At 41.9% G+C, this 27883-nt stretch overlaps 1 protein-coding gene across 1 annotated transcript; it reads left to right on the forward strand.

Moving 5' to 3' along the window:
- The first annotated feature begins 1234 nt into the window (after window positions 1–1234).
- On the forward strand, window positions 1235–27547 carry LOC119913164 (NLR family CARD domain-containing protein 3-like). Its single transcript, XM_038732516.1, has 9 exons — window positions 1235–1286; window positions 1558–1707; window positions 11303–11538; window positions 17020–18808; window positions 19271–19444; window positions 22366–22539; window positions 23584–23757; window positions 26160–26333; window positions 26853–27547. Exons 2-9 carry the CDS (start codon window positions 1577–1579, stop codon window positions 26860–26862), a joined length of 2862 nt encoding a protein of 953 aa, XP_038588444.1. The 5' UTR covers window positions 1235–1286; window positions 1558–1576; the 3' UTR covers window positions 26863–27547.
- The last annotated feature ends 336 nt before the right edge of the window (window positions 27548–27883 follow it).

The following is a 27883-nucleotide window of genomic DNA, read 5'->3' on the forward strand; positions in this document are numbered from 1 at the left end:
TCTGTGTATGCGGGTGAATGTGTCTGCGAGTGTGTGTGTGTTCGTATGTGTTTCATGCCATCTGCCCCAGACACGAGCAAAAGCCAGAGGTCCGAGGCCAGAGACCCCCGGGTCCAGAGCGGGCTACCACACCCGGGGAGACAGTATGAGAAATATTATATAAAGTATTTGAACATTTTCTAGTAGAAACCCTAAATACAAGTAAACATGTAAAATGAGCATTCTACTGCACCTTTAAGTAAAAATATTAACCACACAATGAGAAACACTTGATTACAGGTAAAGTTCTGCCTTTGAATTTTCACTACTTAATGTTTCATGTTAAAATGTGCTTGAGTATCAAATTAAAAGTACTGATAATTTGACGAAAGTGATTAAAGTTTCTTGTCATATAAAATCTGCAATTAACAATGATTGTCAGTATTGATTAGTCTGTCAATTGTTATTTTGTCTAATAGTCTATTAAATGTTATATGTAATAGTGAACAAATGCCATTCTCAAATTCTCAGAGATTTCTCAGAGTAACAACACAAAGGACAAACAAACAGACAGGGAATAATAGATCATTGAGGTGCAGCCAGGATTGACTCCCTAAATGTATGCTCCACTAACTCTGATGCTTCCCAGAGGTCATGTCCTCAGTACTGTCTCTGGAAATTAGGAGATTTTAACAATCTGAGAAGGAGTTATTGTTCTAAAACTACAATGTACTTGTTGGTTTTTAAAGTTGATATTGTCCTTTAAGTTGTGAACTTAAGCAGCTGGGGAAAATATTTTTAAATATTTTTATGGAGCAACAGATAATTAAATAAATATATATATAAGATAAAAAATTGTAATAATTGATTCAATAATTTTTCATCTTTATGCTCAGAAGAGTCTTTAAATATTCTGAAAATACATTAATTTCAGCAGCAAGTGTTGTGAAATGAAATGTTTTGGGTTTATTAAGGATGGTCAGGTTTACTGGGTATTTGACAGAAACTCAGATGCTTCTTTCTGTGTAATGGTAACACGTTTATTGTCCCAATCAATCCCAATGAATCTGTTATGTGAAAATAAGTTTCAGTGTCACGGAGGGTGCTGTGCGTGATGGGTTTTTAAGTACTGTATATTGAGCAGGAGATAGTTGTGGTGTGCCTTCAAATTGAGAGGGGAGGAGCAACACTGACCAGGTGATCCAGGTGAGAACTGGGAGGGAACCTGAAGCTGAAAGTGTTCAGTTAGTTCAGTCTTCATTTTGAGTCGACAGAGCAGAAGGAGGAAAACTGAAGGCTGAGGCAGGGTGGGTGTTAATGCAACATTTTTATTATTTTACTGTCAAAGTCTCTACTTCATGTTTAATATGCATTAAACTTGCAGTAACCAAGAAAACAAGAAAAGTGAGCAGGTGGAGTTCTGACAGCTTTTATTAAACTCTATACTGTATGTGTGTGCTTGAGCGTGTGTGTGTGTTACTTCCTCTTCTCTGTCTTGTTTGTGATTCTTGAACAAACTTGTTCATCTTGATTCTTGTGCTCTGAGCTCACAGTCAGTGTCACTGTTTTACCTCTCAGAACGACTGAAGTCCAGAAGATGAGAGTTTGTGTGGAGGAAGAGGAGGACAGAGCAGAGTCTCCAGTATCCAGTTGTCTGTCTATGAAGAGTGACCGGTCAAAAAACTTTCCTCCAAAGTTCAGTAATGAACCTGGACCCTTAGACACAAAGTAAGAGAACTGAACTCATTCACTCTTTGCTGGTAATGTTTTGCCTTTTGCCAATTGTAAAGTAACATTAGGCTTTATAATGAAAGAAAGTTTTTGTATCACGTCTACTTTAAAATACAGTCCACCGCTCTTGATTATGTGATATGCTATCTAGACAGATGTCAACATATCAAATCACACAATGAATAATAATTTACAGTATTCCTCATCAGGGAAGGAAAAATGCATATTAAGGAATATATTGCATTAAGCGCAGGTTTTTCTAGTCTATTGTAGGGTCCCAGTATGGAGGACCAATTCTGACATAAAGGGAAATAAATACAGAAATAAATAACTGCTAAATAAATAAATAAGCATCCGATTAAATGCACAAAAAATAAAGTAGATAAATAAATGTAGGCAGTAATTAAATTATACAATGAGACATAAATGTATATATCTTGTTTAATTAGCTTCTTTATTTATTCACCGTTGTAATAATTACCTTATTTATTTATTGTACGTTATAATCTACTACTACTAATCGACTACTTTATTTATTACTTACTTATTTTTTAAATGTATTCATTTAAGTGTGTGTTTTAATGTTTTTGTTTGTTTTATTCTTCTTTTGCATTTCTACCCTATTTATTTCCACAATGGGAATATATTTCTGTCTGCTCTCTTTTTCTCTATGCATTACTGCCTCATTATTGAAATGAGGAGGGGCTGTGTCTCAAGGGGTGAACTTATCGCCTATTGGTGGATCAGTCAGACAACTGAGGTCGACTCAAAACTCAATTCTAAGCCTTGCTCCTCACACAGTCACAAGAGTTCCCCTTCGAGGGAACTCAAACTGCGTCAGTGACGACACTATGGGAACGCCTCTGAGCGTGGCAGGGCTGAAATCATGAATGAAACTCCAATCCTATTGGCGTTGCTAGAACGGTAGCATGTGATGGCGTAACTGGAGGCGTATATAAGCACACCGGCACACCGGACACATTAGCTTTCTTTCTATTCAGCAGGCACTCTGGCATGTTTGAGACTACTCAGAAGAAAGCTACCACAAGAAGATCTAGTTACCTGGAAGGAGAAGCAGAGGAGATGGCTGGTGAGCAGTTCAGGCAGTGTGTCTTTCCATGCCCGCGCTACATTATGGCTGGGGACACTCATGCCCTGTGTGTTTCCTTCTGGGGATGCCGCATGCCCAGGCAGCTCTCGAGGGGGCTGCTTGCAGACATTGCGAGGCCCTGCCCCTGAGGGTGCTGAGGTCCTGTGCGGCTCTTTTTTCCGAAGACGGCTGGATGTGCTCTCCCCATGGCTCGCACCCGGCAGTCGCTGAGGCGGTGCGGCGGCTTCGGTCATGGCCATCTCCGAGGGCATCGGGACTGCCGAGGCTTTTTCCCATTCCTCGTCTGCTGACTCCGCCTCCTCTCTTCCCCGTTCAGGAGTCCGTTTCTACGGAACGATGCCTTGGGGGGAGGAAGCCCTCGCGAGCTATCTTTCTCCCACCCTTGCTTCGTTCCTTCAGATGTCGGCGCTCCCCACCAACCTGTGTCGGACGAAACATCCGCTTTGGTGGGCAAGGCCTACATGGCAGCGGGTCGAGCTGGTGCAAGCCTGCACACTATGGCCATCTTGCAGGCGTACCAGGCCGATCTTCTCAAGACTATGACCTAGGGGGTGGTCCCTCTGAGGAGGACCTGACTGAGCTTACGGACTTAACCCTCCTTGTTACCAAGCATTGGCTGCTCCATGGCAGCATTGGTGGCTACGGAGCGCCATCTGTGGCTCAACCTCCCAGCTCTGGCCCCGCTGAGGCTCCAGGGCATCCGCATATTAAACATTGACGACTGGCTCATCTTAGCTCAGTCTCGGCAGTTAGTGGTTCAGCATCGAGATGTCGTCCTCGCCCACCTTCAGCGTTTGGGGCTGCGGCTCAACGCGAAGAAGAGCGTGCTGACACACCCGCCCAACGGACTACGTTCCAAGGGGTGGTGTGGCACTCGACAACGATGCGGGCCCACCTGTCGCCTGCACGCGTCGGGTCCATTTTGTCCTCGGTGACCAGAGTGAAGCTAGGCCGCACCATCACTGTGAAACACTTTCAAAGGGTGTTGGGTCTCATGGCGGCAGCGTCCAGTGTAATCCCGTCTGGCCTGCTGCACATGAGAGCCCTGCAGTGGTGGTTAAAATTCAAGGGATTCTCCCCGAGGGGAAATCCGTTCCGTCTGATATGGGTTATGAGCAGGTGCCTTCGTTCCCTGTAAGTATGGAGGAAGCCTTGGTTCCTGTCCTCAGGGTCCCGTGTTGGGAGTGTCATGTCGCCGGACAATTATTTCGACAGACGCCTCACTCACGGGGTGGGGCGCGGCCATGGACGGCCGCTTTGCAAGAGGCTCCTGGCAGGAGCATAATTTCTCTTTGCTCATAAATTGCCTGGAAATGTTGGCTGTTTTCAGAGCTCTGCTTTTCTGCCCGCCCTCCGCAGTCGCCACATCCTTGTCAGAACCAACAATACGGCAGTGGTGGCCTGTCTGAATCACCAGGGGTCTGCGCTCGCGCCCGTTATGCAAACTGGCACATCAGATCCTCCTGTGGTCCCAGCAGAGACTGCTGTCCCTCAGTGCGATGTACATCCCTGGGACCCAGAATCAAGGAGTAGACCTGCTGTCGAGACAGGGGCTGAGGCCTGGGGAATGGAGACTCCACCCCGAGGTGGTGGCATTATTATGCGAAGAGTTCGGCCCCATAGACGTAGACTTGTTTGCGTCCCGAGAGACGGCGCACTGTCCCCTGTGGTTCTCCCTCTCGCCCGCTAGGGCTGGATGCCATGGTGCAGACGTGGCCGAGTCGCTCTGCTCCCTGGAGCGGGTCCGCCAGGACAGCGTCAGTCTACTATTAGTAGCTCCGTTTTGGCCAGCACAAGTGTTGTTCTCGGACTTAATATCGCTCCTCGAGGGCCCGCCCTGGCAGGTTCCTTTGAGGAGAGACCTACTGTCCCAGGCGGAGGGCCGGATCCTTCACCTGCACCCCGTCCTGTGGCAGCTATGGGTCTGGCCCCTGAGGGGGCGCAGTTCCTGGAGGCGGGCCTGACGACAGGAGCAGTCGAGACGCTGCATCCTTTCTCCTTGCTATCACCTCTCTGAGGAGGGTGAAGGATCTCCAGGCACTTTTGATTTCTCCCCGATGCCTGGAGTTTGTCCCGTGGAGGGTCAGGGCCATCCTGCACCCTTGTCCAGGTTATGTCCCTAAGGTTCCGGCCAGACTGGCAGGGTCCACGGTGCTGCAGGCATTTCATCCCCCACCTCATGTGACGGCGGAGGACGGGAGACTTCATCTGCTCTGCCCTGTCAGAACACTGAGTATTTACACTCTGAGGTCTTCCCGGTGGAGGAAAGTGTGTTTCGGGTCCCCCAAGGCTGGGCTCCCCACTAAACACACCATCAGCAACTGGATCTTTCAGACTATTTCCCTGGCCTATTGTGCACGGTTTGCCTTCATCTATGGCTGTCAGGTTCTGCACGCTGGAGGCAGGCGGGGTTTCGGCGTTCCCAATGTGTCGTCACCGACGCAGGGGAACGAGACACTTCGTCCGTCTGCCACACCTCACCCCGCCTGGAGTGCCTTGCTTCATAGAAAGGGCTAATGTGTCCTGTGTGCCAGCGTGCTTATATACCCCTCCGTTTATGCCGTCATACACTACCGTTCTAGTAACACCAATAGGATTGGAGTAGTTTCATTCATAGTTTAGCCCTGCCACGCCCAGAGGCGTTCCCATAGTGTTGTCACCGACGCAGTGTCTTGTTACCCTTTTCGGGGAACATGAGACGATCTCATGATTCTTCTCAAATATGTCTCAGTTTTCTCATATTGGCCTCAGGAGTAAAAACTCATCTCTGTCTTACCCTGATCAAAAGATGAGATCTCAGTATCTTAAATAAGTTAATAAAACTTAAAATAAATTTCAGTCTCCAGAGTGTGGATCAGAAAATAAGCTCCAAGATATTTCTCAGTTTTGTCTTAGTGACCCCACTTAGGGACTATTTTACTCAAGTACTTTACTTACGTCAAATATTGAGGTTGAGTATTTTCTTTTTATGGAGGTTTGTACTTTTACTCCCCTTAATTTCAAATCCTTATTGTATTTATTGTTAATTATCTTAGTTACAAGTTACTGAGAAAAATAAACTAAATTTTGACATTGAAAATAATGCACTTTCAACTGTCATGCTTTCCAATTGGTTAAGGTAGTCACAGCCAGCATAACTGGAACACCCAATACTTTGACATGACGTTTAAAGATTTATTTAATAAGGACCGAATGCACGCAAGAACTGAGATACAACATGTATCTGTCATACAGAATAAGCACTTTTACTTTTGATACTTAAGTACATTCACTATGGAATACTTTTATACCTTTTACTTGAGTAGAATTTTGAGGACTTTAAATGTGGATATGGTATTTCTCCTCTTTTAAGTAAAGGAAAATTGTACTCTATTTAAAGATAAGTCTTCCACTTTTTTATTTTAGTTAGTGCAGCGGCAGTGTTTTTGCCCTTTGAACAACAGGAGTGGGGTTCAAATCCAGCTCAGGGCCTCCAGCACGGTTCTCCAAATACAGACAGTATTATAATACAATCAAGCTCATGAACATCTCCCCAGAGCTCCTGACTGCTTTTTAGGAGCATTAAGCAAGACGTTAATGAACTCAAAAAGATACAATGATGAGATCTCATCTTTTACTTTCATTTATCCTATTGTAATCTCAATTCAGTATCCATTTGTCTTACCTAAGTCTCAATACCTCAGTCTCTCTTCATCTCATCCTTTTCTCCTAAGGGGTTTTAGGAGCAACAATTCAGATTGGAGTGATCTCAAAAGATACAATAATGAGATCTCATCTGTGACTTCCAATCTCCTGTTGTAATCTCAATTCAGTATCCATTTCTCTTACCCAAGTCTCAAAACCTCAATCTCACTTCATCTCATCCTTTTCTCCTAAGGGGTTTTGGGAGCAACAATTCAGATTGGAGTGATCTCAAAAAGATATACTATTGAGATTGAGGTTTTCTCAAAAGTTAAAGAAAATACTATTCTGAGAAAAAGTTTTTTCCTCTGGGTACATCCAATTAATGAGAGACAGTTTGAATACCTGGAAAAATGCAGACATATAGGCTACTGAAGCCTAAAGCCTAGTTCACACTATACAATTTTTAGCCCGATTTGCCGTTTTGAGAGCTCAGCGACCGTCGGGCTTTGATCGGGAGTAAATCAGCGGTTGATCTGCGGTCACCAGTCGTTATGTGTGAACTACTCAACAACGCATCAAAACGGCTCCCCGACATATTTCTGACACATCACCGATGTCTGCCAGATATCTCGCATGCCAAATATCGGCCGACTCGACATCCATATCCAGCCAATGAGAGCAGGCTGCTGGCAGAACAGGCAGCTACTTTTTCACCGCAAAACACTTTTGACTTACCTCCAACTCTCTGTAGCTCAGACAGTCCCTGCTACCTGCGTGTGCTAATCCATCCTTTCACCCAGATTCTTTGTCTTTATAATTGCTATCTTTATAATAACAAACAACAGCTGTTTCGTCTGTAGGTTCGCCTCATTTCCCGTTTGACATTTCTTGACCAAACGTGGTTTGGAGACCAGTGTCCGGAGACACAGCCGCTGTCAGCTGTAGTGTTTGACCCCCTGTCACCGATCAGTCACGTAGTGTGAATGCCACAACGACTTCAAGACTCCCGTCACAAGACGGCAAGTTGTGCAGTGTGAACGGCACGGCCATCGCCCGACGCTGAAAGTCGTGTAGTCTGCACGGCTTAACTAACATTGATCCTTCATCACTGATACTGCCTCATAACACAAAAGACATAGGCCTAGCCTTGAAGCACAAACATATATTCACTTTCCCACCATTCATGAAATTGCCTTCCTTCTTTATCAGTTTTTCTCGTCTTGGACATTTAGGGATTTGTATACATTTCTCATCTCCACTACTGTAGTGGGTGTGGAAACAACGCAATCTAGTGGCGGGATGCCGTCACTTCACGGGTTACAAAATCGACATGCATTGTGGGAGATGTAGTTTATGGCAGCAAAAATCTTATAACCACATTGCTTGCCGTCCAATACAATTAGGCACTCTGTTTCTTTGTCCGCCTCACTGTATTTGAAATAGGACCAAATATCTAAGCGCCTCTTTCTCCCCAACATGTTGTGTTCATCACCAGAGTTCGCATCCTCCACAGTACAGTAACGTTTTCCTCACACACCAGGCGTCGCGTGGCCGGCCAGCATGCAAAGCACAAGAAGAACACTGTTCAAGTGAAAATTTAGAGGGAGAAAATATGGCCAGTAATAAGGGTTTGAGTTGCGTGGGAGCCAGTGGGAGTTCAGCTCCCATAAGGAGGGTCTGAGCTCCCATGAAAGTAGTAAAATCATGCATCTGTGGGGTTCACTAATTCATTTATCAACAACCAATATACTGAATCACAAATAATGTATTTTTCATTGTAATTAGTACCAACTATTATTTACATTAAAAACATAAACAGACTTAAATTAACATAGGCCTACTTTCCTAATGAACTACACTGCGCACTGCATAACTGACAGGATGGCCGGCTGCACTTCTCCACTATGAGCCACTATTGTGCGCACAGTTTAGACTTAACAGGTTGAGGCCATGACATGTTCAACTCAGTTGTATTGTAACCTACTGGATTAGACTATGTATTGACTGCTGCTTTGTTGTTTAGTATTATTGGCTTTTTGATGCATCCTCCAATAAGTACAGCGCTACATATAATAATATGCTTGCTACTGTGTGCTTGCGGCCAGCAGTGGTAAAATAATAACACTTTAATATTATACCTACGATAAAGGGTGTGTTTGTGCAATTGTGCGTGTGTGTGAGAGAGGAAAATGTTCAATCACGTAATAAGCAATGATTTCTCTCTCTCTCTCCTTATTATTTATTTATTTATTCTCTCCGCTTGTAACGTTAGTATATAAGACCCCCACGAAGCTCAGATTATAATAAGTAATAATAGTAATATTTTGTCTCTGATTTTGTACTGACAAAAAGAAAGAGAGATTTTATCAAACGTTTTTATTTTATGTATTACATTTTAGTGTTGTCATTTTTCGTCAACAGTACTGAATGTTAAGATAGTCACTGTCATTGTTTAATTATCGCTGTCTCATCAGCATCTCGTTGTAGTCAGGGAAAAAAAGTTATTGATTTCGTCTGACGAAAGTAACACTACTTTAAACAAAGAAATCATTGGTGAGATCTGTGACAGTGTTCAGTCACATAGAGAAGCTGTAATTTCATATAAGAGGACTAATACTAACTTTTAAACCTCCTAATTATTAATAACAGTAATAGCACTTTGTGTTCTAAACGGCTTTCATTAGAGAATTGTGAAGACTGGTTTTGTGTTCATGTTTTTCTGTGTTTAGTCTGTCATAGTTTTGAGTTGTTTGAGTTGTATCTTTTTTCCCTGTGTGTTTCTTGTTTTTGCAATTGTTTTGCAAATGTGTCTATTTGCCTCTGTTTCTCTCATTCCTTGTCTTTAGTTGTTTTTGTCTGGACCGTCCTTGAGTATTGTATTATTTTGTTATCGCCAGTGTCTGGTGTTCACCTTTAGCTTTGTTCTTGTTCTGTTAGTTAATTTTAGTTTTGTCTGTTCGACATTAGTTTATTACCTCTATCTGGGTTTTGTACTTTTGTTTATGGATCTGTGTCTACTTGTGTTTTTGGTCATTTTGGTTTATTCTTTATTCTGTTCTCTTCTGTTCTAGTTACCTAGTTTGCCTTGCTGTTCCACTCTGTCCTGTTTCACTGTGGGCCTTTCCAAAACTACTTCCACACTTTTTTTGCAATAACGAAACTGAAAGCATTAGTCATTAATTTTGTGTTTGTGTTGAATATTTCTATAACAACATGACTTTAGATATTTACGAAAAATAAATATATTCTTTTATGAAAAGATTGAAATTCAAGCCTAAATATTTGAACCTCTTTATTATCATCATTTAAAAAATATTGCATTCACAAATAAAACATTTAAAAATAAATCCAACATTATATTGAAGCATTATATAGTCTGAAGAATTTAAAACAGTTAAAATGTATAAAGATGCATGTATAACATGCATATTTAATTAATGATGGATAAGGTTAGCAGTAAAGTACATCCACTATCCACCCGAACACCCCGCCACCACCTTAGTGTCGGACTTTCATGGCTATTTATATCCCACACACGCTGATTTTACCTGTGACAGTTGGCGTAAAATGGCACACACATTGTTTTGCAGACAATGTATTTTTGTAGTGTTACAGTTTGCTCTTCGTTTGTAAAATATGACGCCCTGCTAGGGGTGAAGTGTCTTGCTTAGGGACAGAATGGTGGATGGGTCACAGTGGGGGATTCAACCCGGGTCTCTCACACCAAAGGGAGGGATCTTATCCATTGCGCCATCACCACCCCGTCACTGACAGTGGACTTGTTCATGTCTGCGACTGGTCATTTGTGGCTAACACGGCCTGTTTTATGTGAATGCGCTCACGGTTGGATTGGGAAACCCTGAGTTGATAACCTGCTTTGTGGGACCGCTTATCCCGATCCCAATTGTTAGCCAGATAACAAAAACATATCCTGGGTATGTTGAACTCGCTTGTGGTACAGACAGTGGTTCTGGATTAACATGTGGATAATATTTTGGTTTGGAGTTTCCTTGGTTTGGACTATTAAGTAAGCCTGTTTAGTTTGTTTACGTAAATTTTTGAACTGCAACCACCTCACGTTTAGTCTACATTTGGGCCCACACCTGTGCTCTCTGCCACTGCACTTAGCTGACTCTTGACAAGAATGTGTTCATATGATATGAATAAAATCACACAAACAGAGAGCAGAGTCTGCTGTAACTGTCTTTCTATGAAGGATCAAGGATCCTCATACAGTTTTCAGTATTTTTTTACTGAAGAGTAAATTCATTTATTTACTATATTTATTTATTTAGCGAAACACCTTAGAACCTCCATTTCAGAATTTAAACTTAAATATTCAGATATTTTTGCTCTCATGTTGAAGTTACTGTAAAGATTTACAACTATTACAAAGCTAAAAGAATCTGCTTCAAATGTATAATTCAATACAATTTGTCCTCAAAGTATTAAGTTGTTAAGCTCTTCCTCAGATCAGCTGTTATGATGTTCCATTTGTAGAGAAGCTTTGCTCACCTTGATTCTGTGTGTTGATGGTTTGACTTTTAACTGACTACTTATGTCAAATATAGTGAAGAAAACTGAAACTCAAATGTCCACTTACCAATTATTGGACCTTTGAGCTCAGATTCTCTCCACCATATATTGTTCCTAAAGATGAAGAACAAATATCAGACAGTCAGATGTGTTTATGAGCAGGAGAGTTGAAGGAACAAAAGGGACAATCATTTTCATTGCAGACTTAAAGCTGAATTCAAGCTGAATTGTGGCCATCTGAGCTTCAACACTGTGTTGGACAAATCTGGATATTAACAACAAGCAACAAATCATTTTAGTTCTGATTAAATTATTTCACAGAGAGAAGAAGAGGAGTCATGTTTCTGTGGAGGAGCAGCCGTCCTGCTGTGCTTTGTGTCAGGACGTCCTGAAGGATCCAGTCTCTACCAGCTGTGGACACTGGTTCTGCACACAGTGCATCACCTCATACTGGGACCAGTCTGCTTCACCAGAAAACTCTTCCTGTCCCCGGTGTGGAGAAAGATCCAGAACAAGAGCTGGACTGCAGACAGCCAGTCAGAGCAGCTCTGTACAAAGTAAGACTGCAAATCTTAAAAATGTTTTTTAGACTTACAATAAGTGCATTCAACAATGTGGGTAAAACCTAAGATTCATACAAGCACATTACTTCATGAAGTAAGATTAACAGCTTCAAGTGCTGCATTTAGCCCAGGTTTTCAGGCTGAAGGATAATCTGTGTATGATTTGTTCTTTGGTTATTTCGTTTCAAAACCAAATCGGAAAAGACAAAAGAAGACAAGTAGTTTTTTGGTTTTTCTGTTTTAAAACCAAAACGGATAAACAGAAAACAAAAAAACAAAAATCTGTTTTCGTTTTTTCTGTTTTAAAACCAAAATGGAAAAACAAAGCAGCTGCATTTTGTTCTATCTATGACCGGTGTTGTATCCCTACTGGTTTTCAAACTAACTGGCTGCTGTACACATGCGCCTGTTGTTTGCAACAGCTGTCTGCGTTGGGTTTCATTCAACCAGAGAGAATGATCACTGACCGTACGCAGCACACCAGGTCGCTCCCGTGCCCTCCTCTCCCTCGCCCTGTACACTCCAGCCCCCCGCTCCCTAACTGCTAGACCTAATATGTGTTGTGTTGCCAGTGGAACCAGCGCACTGGACAGTCAGTGGTCGTTCCCCCTGGCTGGATGAAGTTTGATGCTCCTGTTTTATGCATAGCCTAATCCATGTGCTTAATGCACATGCTTACAAACTTTCTAAATTCTTCCATCTCGTGAAGAAAATAAAGATCAGGTGGAAGCACTGTAGAAGCTGAAAAAAAATTACCCGAACCTTTTAATACGTGTATGATTCGTTAATATACAGCTTGCCAATTTAACTAATAACAGTTCATGTTTGCTGTGTACCATTGGATGTACTCATAACTATCACTGAATTAATTTGATACTGAAGAAATATTAAAAACCTGAGGATTCTTAGGCAAATTCTGAGGTGTTTCTGTTCCTGTCCCAGTTGCTAGTGAGTTACAAACTGAACGGTGAGCCTCCTGTTTTTCTAACTAGAAACCCACCTATGTTGATGTTCAAGCTCAAATGAATTACATTTAATCAGGCACCGCCCTCGCCCAAGTGGGTGCAGGTTTATTAAGTGTAACACACAAAGCTACACTAATAAGGCACATTAAAAATCAATATTTTTCCGTTTTGTTTTAAAAACAGAAAAACAAAAACCAATGTCTGTTTACGACTTGGTTTTTCCGATTTCCGATTTGGTTTTGAAATTAAATAATTAAAGAACGAACCATACACGGATTAAGGATGTACACTTTCTGGTGTCCTGATGTCAGTCGGGAGCTTAGTCCACTATTCTGGATCCAGGACAGCAAACAGTTGGGATTTTGTTGAGCGGTAGATGGGCCCCCCTCGTAGTGAGTGAGTAGCAAGCTGATAGGCAGCAGACAGGCTGGGGTGTTTGGTTGCACCATGTCCTGGATGTAGGATGAGCCGGAGCCATTGGCAGCATGATAGGCAAGTCCCAGTGTCTTGAATCGGATTCAAGTCACCAGGAAGCAGTGCGGGGGTGCACGCTACACAGGAGGAGCGGTGTAGTGTGGGACAACTTGGGTAGGTTGAACAAATCCAAAGCTCTGTTTTTGGAATTCTCTCTCTGTTCACCCCACCATAGTTGGTTTTGTAGCAAATGGGACTTTGTGTGTTATGGAGGGATTATTTGGTCAGAACTAAAACTAAAAGTCTAAAACAAAAAGTCGAAATCCGAAACTAAAAGTCGAAATCAAAAACTAAAAGTCGAAAATGAATTTGGTATTTAGGATTGGGCATTTAGTCATTTAGCCATTTAGGATTGGGGATTTGGTATTTAGGAGAAGGCATTTTGTATTTAGGATTGGGGATTTAGTCATCTATACATTTAGGATTTGGGATTTGGGGATTGGGGATTTGGGGATTTAGGATTGGGAATTTGGGGATTTAGGAATGGGGATTTGGAGATTGAGGATTGAGTTGTGTATGCAAATGAGGAGGCGTGACCCAAAGGCTGCAGAGAGGGTTTGGAAGGGCTGAGGCGCCCTCAATGTTCATTGAACGACACAACACAAATAACTAAAAGTGTACAGCATTTCTGTCCATGTGGCCATGACAATCGCATTAATCACCATTCACTCCCTGGTCAAATGATATCGGCAGTGATGCAGGTAGTGTCCTCTGTTTCTGATTAGCGGATGTCTATCAGGCTTAAACGTTACAACCATATGTGAGTAGTAATAACACCATACAAGGTCTGCCGGCTAAGACTTTATGGCTGCGCTGTTATGTTTTTCATAGCACACAAACACTGTAAACACACACCTGTCACCTACCCAGCATGGTGCTATTACCCATAAACACAGCTTCTACACCTTATCTTTACAGTTTATACACACAGCCCACAATGAGGTTAATAGCCACATTTAAAACCTGCAACAGTAACGTAACTCATGCATGTCAGCAACAGTTAGCCTAATATAGCTAACTTGGTAATTATCCAACAAAGGTTAAAATGAAGGGCAACTGGACTTGGTTGAAGCTACTGGAAGACGTTTCGTCCCTTATCCAAAGGACTTCTTCAGTTCTGACTGACTGGCAGGGAAACTCAGCTATTTAACCTCAGTGGGATCGTTATCCCAGGTCATCGATACCGCTGGTTCGTTAGCATTGTGATTCCATACGTGTCTGGAGTATCAGAGAAACTCAGGAGGATTTTTAACAAACATAACATCCCTGTGTTTTTTAAACCCAAGAACACACTAAGACAGATGCTGGTACACCCCAAAGACCGCACACCCAAACACAAGAAAAGCAATCTAGTGTATGCGGTCCAATGCAGTGAGGAATGCACAGACCTGTATATTGGGGAGACTAAACAACCACTACACAAACGCATGGCTCAACACAGAAGGGCCAACTCCTCAGGTCAAGACTCTGCTGTCTACTTACATCTGAAGGACAGAGGACACTCGTTTGAGGACCACCAGGTGCACATTTTAGACAGAGAAGATGGATGGTGTGAAAGAGGTGTCAAGGAAGCCATCTACACCAGGGTTGAGAAGCCGTCATTGAACAGGGGAGGGGGTCTACGCCACCACTTATCCCCCACTTACAATGCTGTCCTTTCATCACTTCCCAGGAAACTCAACAAACGTAACCTATTGGCCTCAGGTGAAGATACCAACGATGGTCGTTCAGTCTTGGCCACAGGTAGTCTTAACGACTGTAACGACTGTCGTCACAGCAACAAGGAACACTAACGAACCAGCGGTATCGATGACCCGGGATAACGATCCCACTGAGGTTAAATAGCTGAGTTTCCCTGCCAGTCAGTCAGAACTGAAGAAGTCCTTTGGATAAGGGACGAAACGTCTTCCAGTAGCTTCAACCAAGTCCAGTTGCCCTTCATTTTAACCTTTGTTGGATAACTATGACCTGGATGACTGAGAATCTTCATAGACTAACTTGGTAATGTTATCATATCTTACCTGCTGTACTGTCCGCTGCTTTCTCATCAGATGGATAGCATTCCTTTCACTGTTGACTTTGTGTGTGAGGTCACATGGACAGAAATGCTGCACACTTTTAGTTATGGTATTATAAATGATAGTCCTCCCTCCAAACCTGCTCACTTCCTCTGCTTGCTTTCATGGCAGTGTGCTGGCTGTCAAAGCTCCCCCTGCAGTCCATAAAGTGCCTCTGCGCCTCAGCCCTTCCAAACCCTACCTGCAGCCTTTGGGGCACGCCTCCTCATTTGCATACATAACTCAATCCTCAATCCCCAAATTCCCAATCCTAAATCCCCAAAGCCCCCAATCCCCAAACCTAGTCGGGCAACCTAGTCTGCCCGACTAGGTTGCTTAAAGATGTTTTACCCTTTGTCAGCACTTCTATACTAGATCTGATCAATCTATCTCTATCAACAGGCTATGTACTACAGTACTTTAAAGTAGCTGGAATTAAACCTCTTCTGAAAAAGCCCAAACTTGATCCGGATGTTTTAGCCAACTATAGACCTATATCTAACCTTCCATTTCTGTCTAAGGTTCTGGAGAAAGCAGTTGCTAAATAGCTGTGTGACTTTCTACAGAGCAATAGTTTATTTGAGGATTTTCAGTCAGGATTTAGAGCTCATCATAGCACAGAGACAGAACTGGTGATAAATTACTAAGGAACTCCTTATTGCATCAGACAAAGGACTTGTCTCTGTACTGGTTTTATTAGATCTTAGTGCTGCATTTGATACCATTGACCATCAGATCCTATTGCAGAGACAGGAACATTTCATTGGCATTAAAGGAACCGCTCTAAGCTTGTTTAAGTCCTATTTATCAGATCGATTTCAGTTTGTACATGTTAACGATGAGTCCTCCATGCGTGCCAAAGTTAGTCATGGAGTTCCACAAGGATCTGTCCTCAGACCAATCCTCTTCACTTTATATATGCTTCCCTTAGGCAATATTATCAGGAAATATTACATAAACTTTCATTGTTATGCAGATGATACTCAGTTATATCTATCGATCAAGCCAGATGAAACTCATCAGTTAGCTAAACTTCAAAAGTGCCTTCAGGGTGTTAAAACCTGGATGACCTGTAATTTTCTAATGTTAAACTCAGATAAAACTGAAGTTATTGTTATGGGGCCTAAGCACTTCCGTGACGCATAATCTAAAGATATAGTTTCCCTTGATGGCATCGCCCTGGCCTCCAGCACCGCTGTGAGGAATCTCGTCGTTATCTTTGATCAGGACATGTCGTTTAAGTCTCACATTAAGCAAATTTCAATGACCACCTTTTTTCACCTACGCAATATTGCAAATATCAGGAACATCCTGTCTAAAAATGATGCAGAAAAACTAGTCCATGCATTTGTTACTTCTAGGCTGGATTACTGCAATTCCTTTTTATCAGGCTGCTCGAAAAAGTCCATTAAGACTCTTCAGCTGATCCAGAATGCTGCAGCACGTTTTCTGACAGGAACCAGGAAAAGAGATCATATTTCTCCTGTCTTAGCTTCTTTGCATTGACTTCCAGTAAAATCCAGAATAGAATTTAAAATCATTCTTCTTAGCTACAAAGCTCTTAATGGTCAGGCATCATCTTATCTTAAAGAGCTCATAGTTCCTTACTACCCCACCAGAGCACTGCGCTCCCAGAATGCAGGGTTACTTGTGGTTCCTAGAGTCTCCAAAAGTAGACTAGGAGCCAGAGCGTTCAGCTATCAAGCTCCTATCCTGTGGAACCAGGTTCCAGTTTGGGTTCAGGAGGCAGACACCATCTCGACATTTAAGAGTAGGCTTAAGACTTTCCTCTTTGATAAAGCTTTTAGTTAGGGCTGGCTCAGGTGAGTCCTGAACCATCCCTTAGTTATGCTGCTATAGGCCTAGACTGCTGGGGGATTTCCTATGATGCACTGAGCTCCTCTCTCCTCTACTTTCTGTCAATCATCAAACGTAAATTTTCTTTATTTTGTTGTCTCAAACGTTTTTTCTCGTTTTAGTGAGTGCTGGTCTGCAGGAGGTTTTAGAAGAACATAAGATAAGTCAGAGGAGAAGATGTGAATGTGTGACTGAAGGAAGTGATGAAACAGGAAGTGGAACCCTCCTCAACAGGATCTACACTGAGCTCTACATCACAGAGGGACAGAGTGAAGAGGTTAATACCCAACACGAGGTGAGGCAGCTTGAGACAGCTTCCAAGAAGAAGACACTCCATGAAACTCCAATCAAGTGCCACAACATCTTTAAAGCCTTACCTGGCCAACAGAGACACATCAGAGTGGTTCTGACCAACGGCGTCGCTGGCGTCGGAAAAACCTTCTCGGTGCAGAAGTTCACTCTGGACTGGGCAGAGGGCTCGGAAAACCAAGATGTCAGTCTGCTGGTTCTGCTCTCCTTCAGGGAGCTGAACTTGATCAAAGATGAGCAGTACAGTCTTCTCACGCTGCTCCATGTTTTCCATCCAACATTACAGAAGGTCACAGCAGAGAAGCTCGCTGTCTGGAAACTGTTGTTCATCTTTGACGGCCTGGATGAAAGCAGACTTTCATTGGATTTTCACAACAATGAGGTTGTGTCTGATGTCACACAGAAGTCATCAGTCAACGTGCTGTTGACAAACCTCATCAAGGGAAATCTGCTTCCCTCGGCTCTCGTCTGGATAACTTCCAGACCTGCAGCAGCCAATCAGATCCCTCCTTCATGTGTTGACAGGGTAACAGAAGTACGAGGCTTCACTGATGTTCAGAAGGAGGAGTACTTCAGGAGGAGAGTCAGTGATGAAGAGCTGTCCAGCAGAATGATCTCACACATCAAGACATCCAGGAGCCTCCACATCATGTGTCTAATCCCAGTCTTCTGCTGGATCACTGCTACAGTTCTGGAGCACATGTTGACTACAGACCAGAGAGGAGAGCTGCCCAAGACCCTGACTGACCTGTACTCACACTTCCTGCTGGTTCAGACAAAGAGGAAGAAGCAGAAGTATGATGAGGGACATGAGACGAGTCCACAGGAGCTGATGGAGGCTGACAGGAAAGTTCTTCTGAAGCTGGGGAGGCTGGCGTTTGAACAACTGGAGAAAGGAAACATCATGTTCTACCAAGAAGACCTGGAGCAGTGTGGTCTTGATGTCGCAGAGGCTTCGGTGTACTCAGGAATTTGTACAGAGATCTTCAAAAGAGAGAGTGTGATCTTCCAGAAAACAGTCTACTGCTTTGTTCATCTGAGCATTCAGGAGTTTCTGGCTGCAGTCTACATGTTCCACTGTTACACCAGCAGCAACACAGAGGTACTGGAGGACTTCCTGGAAAAGCAACATGTTGATTCAACCTTGGATGTCTTCCTGATGGGAGCAATGATGAAATCCCTTGAAAGTAACAATGGCCACCTGGACCTGTTTGTTCGCTTCCTTCATGGCCTCTCTCTAGAGTCAAACCAGAGACTCTTAGGAGGCCTGCTGGGTCGGACAGATAGCAGCACAAAAATCATCCAGAGAGCCATCAACAACCTGAAAAAGATGAACACAAAAACCTCTCCTGACAGAAGCATCAACATCTTCCACTGTCTGATGGAGATGAACGACCACTCAGTACATCAGGATATCCAAGAGTTCCTGAAGTCGGGGAACAGATCAGAGACGAAACTGTCTGTGGTCCACTGCTCAGCTCTGGCCTACATGCTGCAGATGTCAGAGGAGGTTCTGGATGAGTTGGACCTGGAGAAGTACAACACATCAGTGGAGGGACGACAGAGACTGATTCCAGCTGTGAGGAACTGCAGAAAGGCTCAGTAAGTCCAGATGCAATTACAAAAACTGTAAAGCAACGTAAAGCAAGTAAAGAAACACACTTTACACACATGCACAATGTAACACTCGAACACTATAAATGTTTTATAGTAATTATCTATTAATAACTAACTATTTTAATCCAGCAGGGAAACTTGGGGACTTAAGAGTTTGTGTCATCACCAAGCTCAGAGAAGAAATTTTATTGTTTAACAATTGAACTCCACTTTACCCCAGAAAATGTAAATAAAAATATCTTTAATATTAGTTATATTATTAGGTGTCATAAAAGAGTCATTAAATTAATTTCATGGGAGATAAAAAGCAGATGGAGTAACGTAATAATAGCTGAGCTGAGTTACATCAGCTTGTGTTATTTTTCTTTGTGATGAAATTGCTGTCTATTTTTACAATACAGTGTTAGATTTTATTATACTTTTAGTTTTAAATTCTTGTCATCACAGACTTTCTGCCTGTGGAATCACAGAGAGTCTCTGTGAAGTCGTGGCCTCAGCTCTGAAGTCCAACCCATCACATCTGAGAGAGCTGGACCTGAGCTTCAACAACCTGAAGGATTCAGGGGTGAAGCTGCTGGCTATTGGACTGGAGAGTCCTAACTGTAGACTGGAGACTCTGAGGTCAGTTCATGTATTCTGCTCTTGAATTTTGTGGATGCAGTTTATAAAAATCAGGTCTTTCCCAGCATTATCAGTGGGGGGTTTTCACAGCACTTCACAGCCAAACAAACAGAAAAACCTTTTTTAGTGTCATTTATGGACACTCTGTTACTAGTGTTTCACCAAGGGTGGGGTAAAGCACCACCTCTATAAAAACACAGATGCAAGGAAAAGGATACTTCTATTTCTGGGCAAGCTTTGTAAACAAGCCTCTGTCAGACCCACTTATTGTCATGCCGTGTTTGAGCTGCATATGGAGGATGTCCTGGATAAGATCCGTGGAAAGATAGGGAACTCACCCAACCAGAGAAAGACGTTCTGGCCAAAGGATTAAACTTGCACCACAGCAGCTACCTATAGTGGACCCCATAACAGCAACAGAATCGGCCATTAGGAAAAACAAATTAACAGAAGCAGAAGCGGAACAACTCAGACTAAAGGTATCTGCAGCCCTTTCTAATGCGAAGGCTCCCCCTTCCAACCTCACCATCCAAGAAAGGAAGGCTGTGACATCATTGAGCAAGGATCAAAACATCATTATTCTACCTGCTGACAAAGGAAGATGCACGGTAGTCCTTAACACAGCAGATTACCAGAACAAAGTCAACACACTACTAATGGACACAAACACATATGAGACACTGAGGCGAGACCCAACCAGCGGATACAAGAAAAAGGCCATAGAATATCTACAACAGCTACAGAAAGACAACACCATCTCCCGTGAACAATATTACAGTTTGTATCCTGGAGAAGCCATTCCATGCATATATGGACTAGCCAAGATACACAAAGAAGGAGCCCCACTCAGGCCGATTATCAGGAGCATTAGCAGCATTAACTCGGTCACCTACAACTTGCCAAAGACATTTCTACCATCTTAGCTCCCTTGGTGGGAAACACACCACACCACATCCAAAACGAGGACTGAAACTTATCCCAGATGAAACCATGGTATCCTATGATGTGACTTCTTTGTTCACCTGTATCCCCACCATAGAAGCAGTAGAAACCGTAAGGAAACAGATATCACAAGACCACACCCTGGACTACAGAACTAGCCTCAGCCCTGACCAGATCTGCAAATTACTCTGTCTAAACACCACCTATTTCCAGTACAACGGTGGATTCTACAGACAGAAGCATGGCTGTGCCATGGGCTCACCGGTATATATATGTGGTGAACATGTACATGGAAGAAGTGGAGACCAAAGCCTCCTTTCAGAAAGAACAGCAGCGAGGCTCTGGTACAGATATGTGGACGACGCCTGTGGACAGCAACATCAATTTCACACAAGAAGAGGTCCACAACAACAGTTTGGTTCTTGGATTGCGCTGTACACATTGAAAAGGGACAGGAGCCTGCAAATTGGTGTTTACAGAAAACCCACACACACAGACCAATACTTACTCTTCGATTCCCACCACCCACTGGAGCACAAGCTAGGGGTCATGAGAACACTGCACCACAGAGCGGAAAACATACCAACAAGCGCCCAAGCCAGAGAGAAGGAACAAAAACACCTGAAGGGGGCACTTACAGCCTGTGGATACCCTAAATGGACCTTTGTAAAAACAGCCACAAAATCCAGGAAGAACAAAACTACAGGGGAGGAGGAAAAGAAGATCAAACGCAACAACATTGTGATTCCATATGTGTCTGGAGTATCAGAGAAACTCAGGAGGATTTTCAACAAACACAACATCCCTGTGTTTAAACCCAAGAACACGCTAAGACAGATGCTGGTACACCCCAAAGACCGCACAAAAGCAATCTAGTGTATGCGGTCCAATGCAGTGAGGAATGCACAGACCTGTATATTGGGGAAACTAAACAACCACTACACAAACGGATGGCTCAACACAGAAGGGCCGACTCCTCAGGTCAAGACTCTGCTGTCTACTTACATCTGAAGGACAGAGGACACTCATTTGAGGACCACCAGGTGCATATTTTAGACAGAGAAGATGGATGGTGTGAAAGAGGTGTCAAGGAAGCCATCTACACCAGGGTTGAGAAGCCATCGCTGAACAGGGGAGGGGGTCTACGCCACCACTTATTCCCCACTTACAATGCTGTCCTTTCATCATTTCCCAGGAAACTCAACAAATGTAACCTATTGGCCTCAGATGAGGATGCCAATGATGGTCGTTCAGTCTTGACCTCAGGTATTCCTAACTACCATAAAAACAGTTATGTATACCATAACAGTCGTTACAACAGCCAGGAACATTAACGAACCAGCGGTATCGACGATCCTGGCAAAGACCCCACTGAGGTTAAATAGCTTAGTTTCCTACCAGTCAGTCAGAACTGAAGAAGTCCTTTGGATGAGGGACGGAATGTCTTCTAGTATCTTTAACCAAGTCCATTTGCCCTTGACTTTAACCTTCTTTGGATAACTATGACCTGGATGACTGAGAATCTTCACAGGACACTGACACAGGGGATCAAGACGAACTGGCACAGATACAAAGGGGTAATCGGACAGGGGAGACAACGAGGAATTGGTGGAGCACATTAGGACGTGGACAGGTAATCACACAGGGCAGGAATGCAGACGAAGACCTGAAAAGAGATAAGATGATAAATTCCAACAGAACAGGAAGTTGTTGCAGACAAAGGACTGAACACACAACCTAACTGCGGGAGCTGGGCATGACAATGTGCTTTTCTGGGGAGCACAGGCTGGTTTTAAACAGTAAGTGGGTTTATTAACACTCTGAGAGCAGCAATAACACACATAACATGAGACAAGCATTTTTGTTTTCTGCACTTCCACATTGTAAACCTTCTTCAGCTCTGAACAGATTATTAAACTCCGAATGATTTCAAGCTGGAACATTGACTTCTTAAGTTACATAATTCATTCTTTATTCAGGTTGAGGCGCTGCAGTTTGTCAGAGATCAGCTGTGCTTCTCTGGCCTCAGCCCTGAAGTCAAACCCCTCCCATCTGAGAGAGCTGAAACTGGGTAACAACAAGCTGCAGGATTCAGGAGTGAAGCTACTCTGTTGTTTTCTGGAGAGTCCACACTGTAGACTGGAGACTTTGGGGTCAGTTCACTGACTTTCTGCTACTTTTATAGATTTTATATATTAAATTAATTCACGTTCATACAACTTACAAGTTGTAAATGTCCTTTTGTTTATATTTCCATGCAAGTCAAAAGACTACAGAAGCTGTAGAATATGTCTGCTGGTATTTGTTAAAGTAATTGAACGTTTATAATTTTTGGTAAATGGTCACATCTGAAGATCCTCTGAACTAATAATATTTGTTTTAAATTGATCAAGTTTACTTGCTGATGCAGAAATATTTATTCGATTCCTTTTAACTTCAATGTGTCTTTACAAATGTCTGATCTTTGATAGTGATCCTTCCAAACAAAACCCATACACAATTATTATTATTATCTATTAAGTATTATTCCAAATATATCTAAAATTATTGTAAAATGGATGGCAAAATAATTAATAGATCATTTGAATAAATGCTGTACCCCTCTGCATCCCTTGCATTTTGCCACATCTTAATAACTTGTACTTTACAACAGATTTACTTGCACTTTACAGTACACATTCATATGTGATTTTATTGTGGTGGGTGTATTGTATTATTCTTTCTATTGTTTGTTGTACTTCTTTGAAATTGATCTTTGCAATGTAGTGATCTGCCAGGGACTATATATAATAAAAAAATAGCCTTTTGGCTACATCTGACATATTTACACTAAAATGTTCATAATATGCGCTGTCCCTTTTAAATAAATAAATAAACAAACACACCAACACACACACAGAGGAACAACAACAAAAAACTAACAACAAGAATATTTCCAAATGCAGCTATTTAAAGGATAAATAAAGGTTTTCTTTCCTCTAATAAGACTGGCCTGAGATCAGCAGCATGTTTTCATTCTGTGTTGACATAAATAGGTATATGAAAGTTGTGCTGACATTTGGATGATGTCTGTAGAAGGCTGACATTATGATGATCCACAATTACACAATAACAAAGTCACTCTACTCATTTAAACCTGAACACAATTTATTGGATTATAAATGGATTTTTATCTGCAGCATTTATTCTGTATTCAGATTGTGGCGCTGCAGTTTGTCAGAGATCAGCTGTGCTTCTCTGGCCTCAGCTCTGAAGTCCAACCCCTCCCATCTGAGAGAGCTATGGCTAGGTGGAAACAAGCTGCAGGATTCAGGAGTGAAGCTGCTGTGTGATTTTCTGGAGAGTCCACACTGTAGACTGGAGACTCTGAGGTCAGAAACCAGTGTTTACTTCTGTGCTGAGATACTGTAAATATGATGTGAAAGTTGTGGTTGATATTAAACTGATCCACACTGAGTATTTTAATGCTAAAGCCTATTCTCTTCTTGGCAGAGCAATGTTGAGCTGCTACATATTTAAAACCTTAATACAACAAGAAAAATCTGCTCTGGATAATGAAACTTACACTAGGGGTTAAGTGTCTTGCTCAGGGACACATCACAGTGGATAAAAAAACGGGTCTCTCACACCAAAGGCATGTATCTTCATCCATTGCGACATCACCACCCACAGCTCTTCAACTCTTGATTTTTATCTTGTCTTTTCAATGATTTTAAATAAAATATAATAATTACATACAGTGAATAAATAATTGATCTGTCAACTGTCAGTCAATAACAATTATATTCAGTATTTGCTTTTTCTAACATTGTTATGAAGCTATATATTCCTTATACTGACTGAATAGTTTAAATTGATTACTTTGATTTTACGACTAGATGTTGTTTGTTTACTTTTTCCCTAAATCCATCCTGACATATTTGGCATCTTTGGAAACTTTGGGATTTTGACTCAAATCTTAAATCACTTTCTGTGAGTTTTTATTTGTGTTTAGCTGCACAACATGAGTTAGTATAGATGGAGCCACTGGTGGAGCTGCAGAGTTTAAGAGGTGAAGTCACTACGTCTTTATGGAAGTAGCAGCACGTTGTCATTAATATTAATGAGAGCTCTTTTTACCTTTTTGTATTTTACAGTTTTTATCCTGTTGGTTCGGGTGTTTGGAGTTTCCATTTTCTAAAGTTCTATATGGAAGCGTATCGAGGATGTATGTATGTGTTATTTAGGTAAAAATGAAAATGCAATCATCCAATTCCCATTTTCATTTTCACATACTTGTGTGGGCATTCTAGGACCATATTAAAATGAAAATGGAAACAGCATTTGACATTTCATTTTCAAAGACTTAACATGCTCTTTAGAAGACTTTGTTCAAATGCAAAGAGTGCCCCCAGTCTATTGCAATAGGCTACCCTAAAGACAAATATAAGACAGTGTACATTTATGGTGAGGGTTAAGGCATAGATACTAAGCTAACAAGCAGTACTGCATGAGGTCAACAGCTAAATACAAACCTAAACTTGAGGAGTGAGGAGTCCTCTGTTGTCTTCTGTCAGTCTGGCAGGAAATTCCTCTGCTGGCCTGTCACCAGGAAACACTTACTGTTTAGTCCAATATAATTTCAAGTGTGTAGTTAAACAATGTCTTTGCTCTGTTCATAGCTGTAACTGTTACAGCTATGTAGAAGGGATGATAGACAGACTGACTGTTGACTATGCCTATAACCTTAAGTGAAACGGAGCTGTAGTATTGTCACTAAAACTAGAATTGCAATGATGTGAAGTATATTTCTGAATGAGAATGCTTTGTATTACAACTTTCAGGTATAAGCAAGTTAAGGTAAGCAGAAGCTTATACAACTCTCATCTATCAGTTAAACTTATATAGAAAATAGAACATGCTAATGCCAAGTTCAAAAGGCAAAAAAACAGAAAACCAACATAAAAAACTTACAGGTTTGAAGTTTGAAGTCAGTATAGATCCATCCCTGCTGTTCGGTCGATATATTTTATTTGGTTGTGAAGTTACAGCCTAGTGTTTTGTAATGGTAGATACACAACTAAACCATGAGAACCTGAAGTGGCCTTCCAACTGAAGACGAAGTGATGTCATAACTGAAGACCCGCCTTGATGAGAGGACTGACAGATTGTACTTTCATTTGCATTGTGTCCCTTGGAAAGCTGCTTATAAATGTAAATGCAATTAAATGGACTGGGGTTGCTGTTTCACTCATCGCATTTGAATAAAGTCCACTAAAGAGCAGACTAAGTCTTTTAAAAGGAAATCTTAAATGCTTCTCATTTTCATTTTCATATAGTTATAAAATTGCATTTTAATTTTGACCTATAGAGACCATAAGAACATGGACATGTAAATGCAATATACTGGTTGAGCTGTTTTATTAACTGTATTTGAATAATGCCCACTTTAGAGCAGGTTAAGTCTTTGAAAATGAAATGTCAAATTCTGTTTCCATTTTCATTTTAATATGGTCCTAGAATGCCCACACAAGTATGTGAAAATGAAAATGGAAATTGGATGATTGCTTGTTTTCATTTTCATTTTTACCTAAATAACACATACATATGTGGAAAATGATAGTTATTGTGGGATTATATTTTCATTTTCAAGTTTGCATGGTAATTTGAAATTAGTCCTCTATACGCTTTCTACTTTCTAAACCTTCTTCAGCTCTGAACAGATTATTGAACATTGATTGATTTCAAGCAGGAACATTGTCTTCCAAAGTTACATCATTTATTCTTTATTCAGATTGTGGAACTGCAGTTTGTCAGAGATCAGCTGTGCTTCTCTGGCCTCAGCTCTGAAATCCAGCCCCTCCCATCTGAGAGAGCTGGAGCTGGGTGACAACAAGCTGCAGGATTCAGGAGTGAAGCTGCTCTCTGATCTTGTGGAGAGTCCATACTGTAGACTGGAGACTCTGAGGTCAGTAGAGGTTTGGAGTCAGTCAATGCTGGTTTCAGCAGTACTGAACTAAACACAGTAGCTTACCAGGGACCTGTAGGAAGGGAGCAGGGAGGTGTGTCATGCCATAATGATGATTATTTAGTTAATGTCAATGATAATAATATAATGGTCCACCTAGTCCAGCCCTGGTGACAGGCTTCAGGATTGGACAGAAAGACAGAGAGAGTCAGCCAATCAGATCAGCCAGAAGCTTGTAGTGACCTTGTGTTTGAGTTGATGTGAAGACGACTGTTGGTGTGTTCATGTCTACAGGAAATAAAGCTGGATTCCAGCTGACAGCGTCATAAGATATATAGTATAGTAACAGTGGTCCTCATTCATCAAACTGTCGTACCATTAAATCTGATCTTAAAGTGTTTGTTCTCTCATTTCAACACTAAACTTTTGATCAGTTCATCTTTGTCACAGCTCTGCTGATGAAGGGAGTCTCTGAACACTGATTTATGACTTCTGCTGTCTGTCTTTTTCTCTCATCAGCTGGAAGTGATCTCTGTCACTGTGAGTGATGAGAAAGGTGGTGGTGTTGAGAGAGGATCAGCTGTTTCCTGATGATCCAGAGAGGTTGAAGCAGCAACATCAGCTTGTGTGTAGAGAGTCTCTAACTGAGTGATGTTACTGGGAGATAGAGTGGAGAGGAGAGCTTCATCCAGCAGTGACTGACAGAGGAATCACAACGGTGCTGCTGTTCTGTCTCTGCAAACACACTGAAACTCCTACACTCCTTCTGCTCCACACTCAGCCACCTCCTCCACTTGGACCTGGACTTTATTACATTCAGATGTTCTGGACCCAAAGTGCCTCTGCTGATTAGTTCTGTTTATCACAACATAACTGCAGATTAACACATTTTATTTGATTTTTCAGTTTTGTCTCCACCATGTGGGACATCGGAGTGTTGCAGTTTATTTCCACCTATTACTAAACAGAGGAAGTTGATAAGTTACCTCGCTGAAGTGCAGTTTATTACCACCAATACCAGTCTTTTCTCATATATAACAGATTTGCTTGTAACAAACATAAGGAAGATGATAAAACCTCAACAAAGTCTGGATTCAATACAAAAAACTTCAGTTCCTATTTTTCACTTGTGTAGCTTTATGTTCTACTTGAGGGGAAACAACATGCTAAGTAATAATAATCACGAGATAATGATCAACAACTTGATAAAGACTCAACATGATGCACTCCTTCACTTAATCATTAAATGGCACCCTGCACTTAGTGAACTGAAGGCTTTACTCTGCAATGGAAGATATTTTTTATGTATTTTCTTCATGCTGCAGACGCCTTATTTTGAAATCATTGTGACACATACAGTGGATTTATTCCACATGTGCAGTGATCATGCATAAAGTTTTAAAATAAAGTTTTGGAAGTAAATACATGTTGATCATCAAGTTTCCTGCACCATCAATAAGTTACAGTTTTATGTGTGACCCTGGCTTTCTGCCAGCAGATGAACATTGAAGTGCTGATGTGAACGCTTTCTTTCTGATTTGTTTGATTTG

This window comes from Micropterus salmoides, unplaced genomic scaffold, assembly GCF_014851395.1.
Source record: "Micropterus salmoides isolate LMB-PRFRI ecotype aquatic unplaced genomic scaffold, ASM1485139v1 Ms_hic_scaffold_1, whole genome shotgun sequence".
Taxonomy (NCBI): domain Eukaryota; kingdom Metazoa; phylum Chordata; class Actinopteri; order Centrarchiformes; family Centrarchidae; genus Micropterus; species Micropterus salmoides.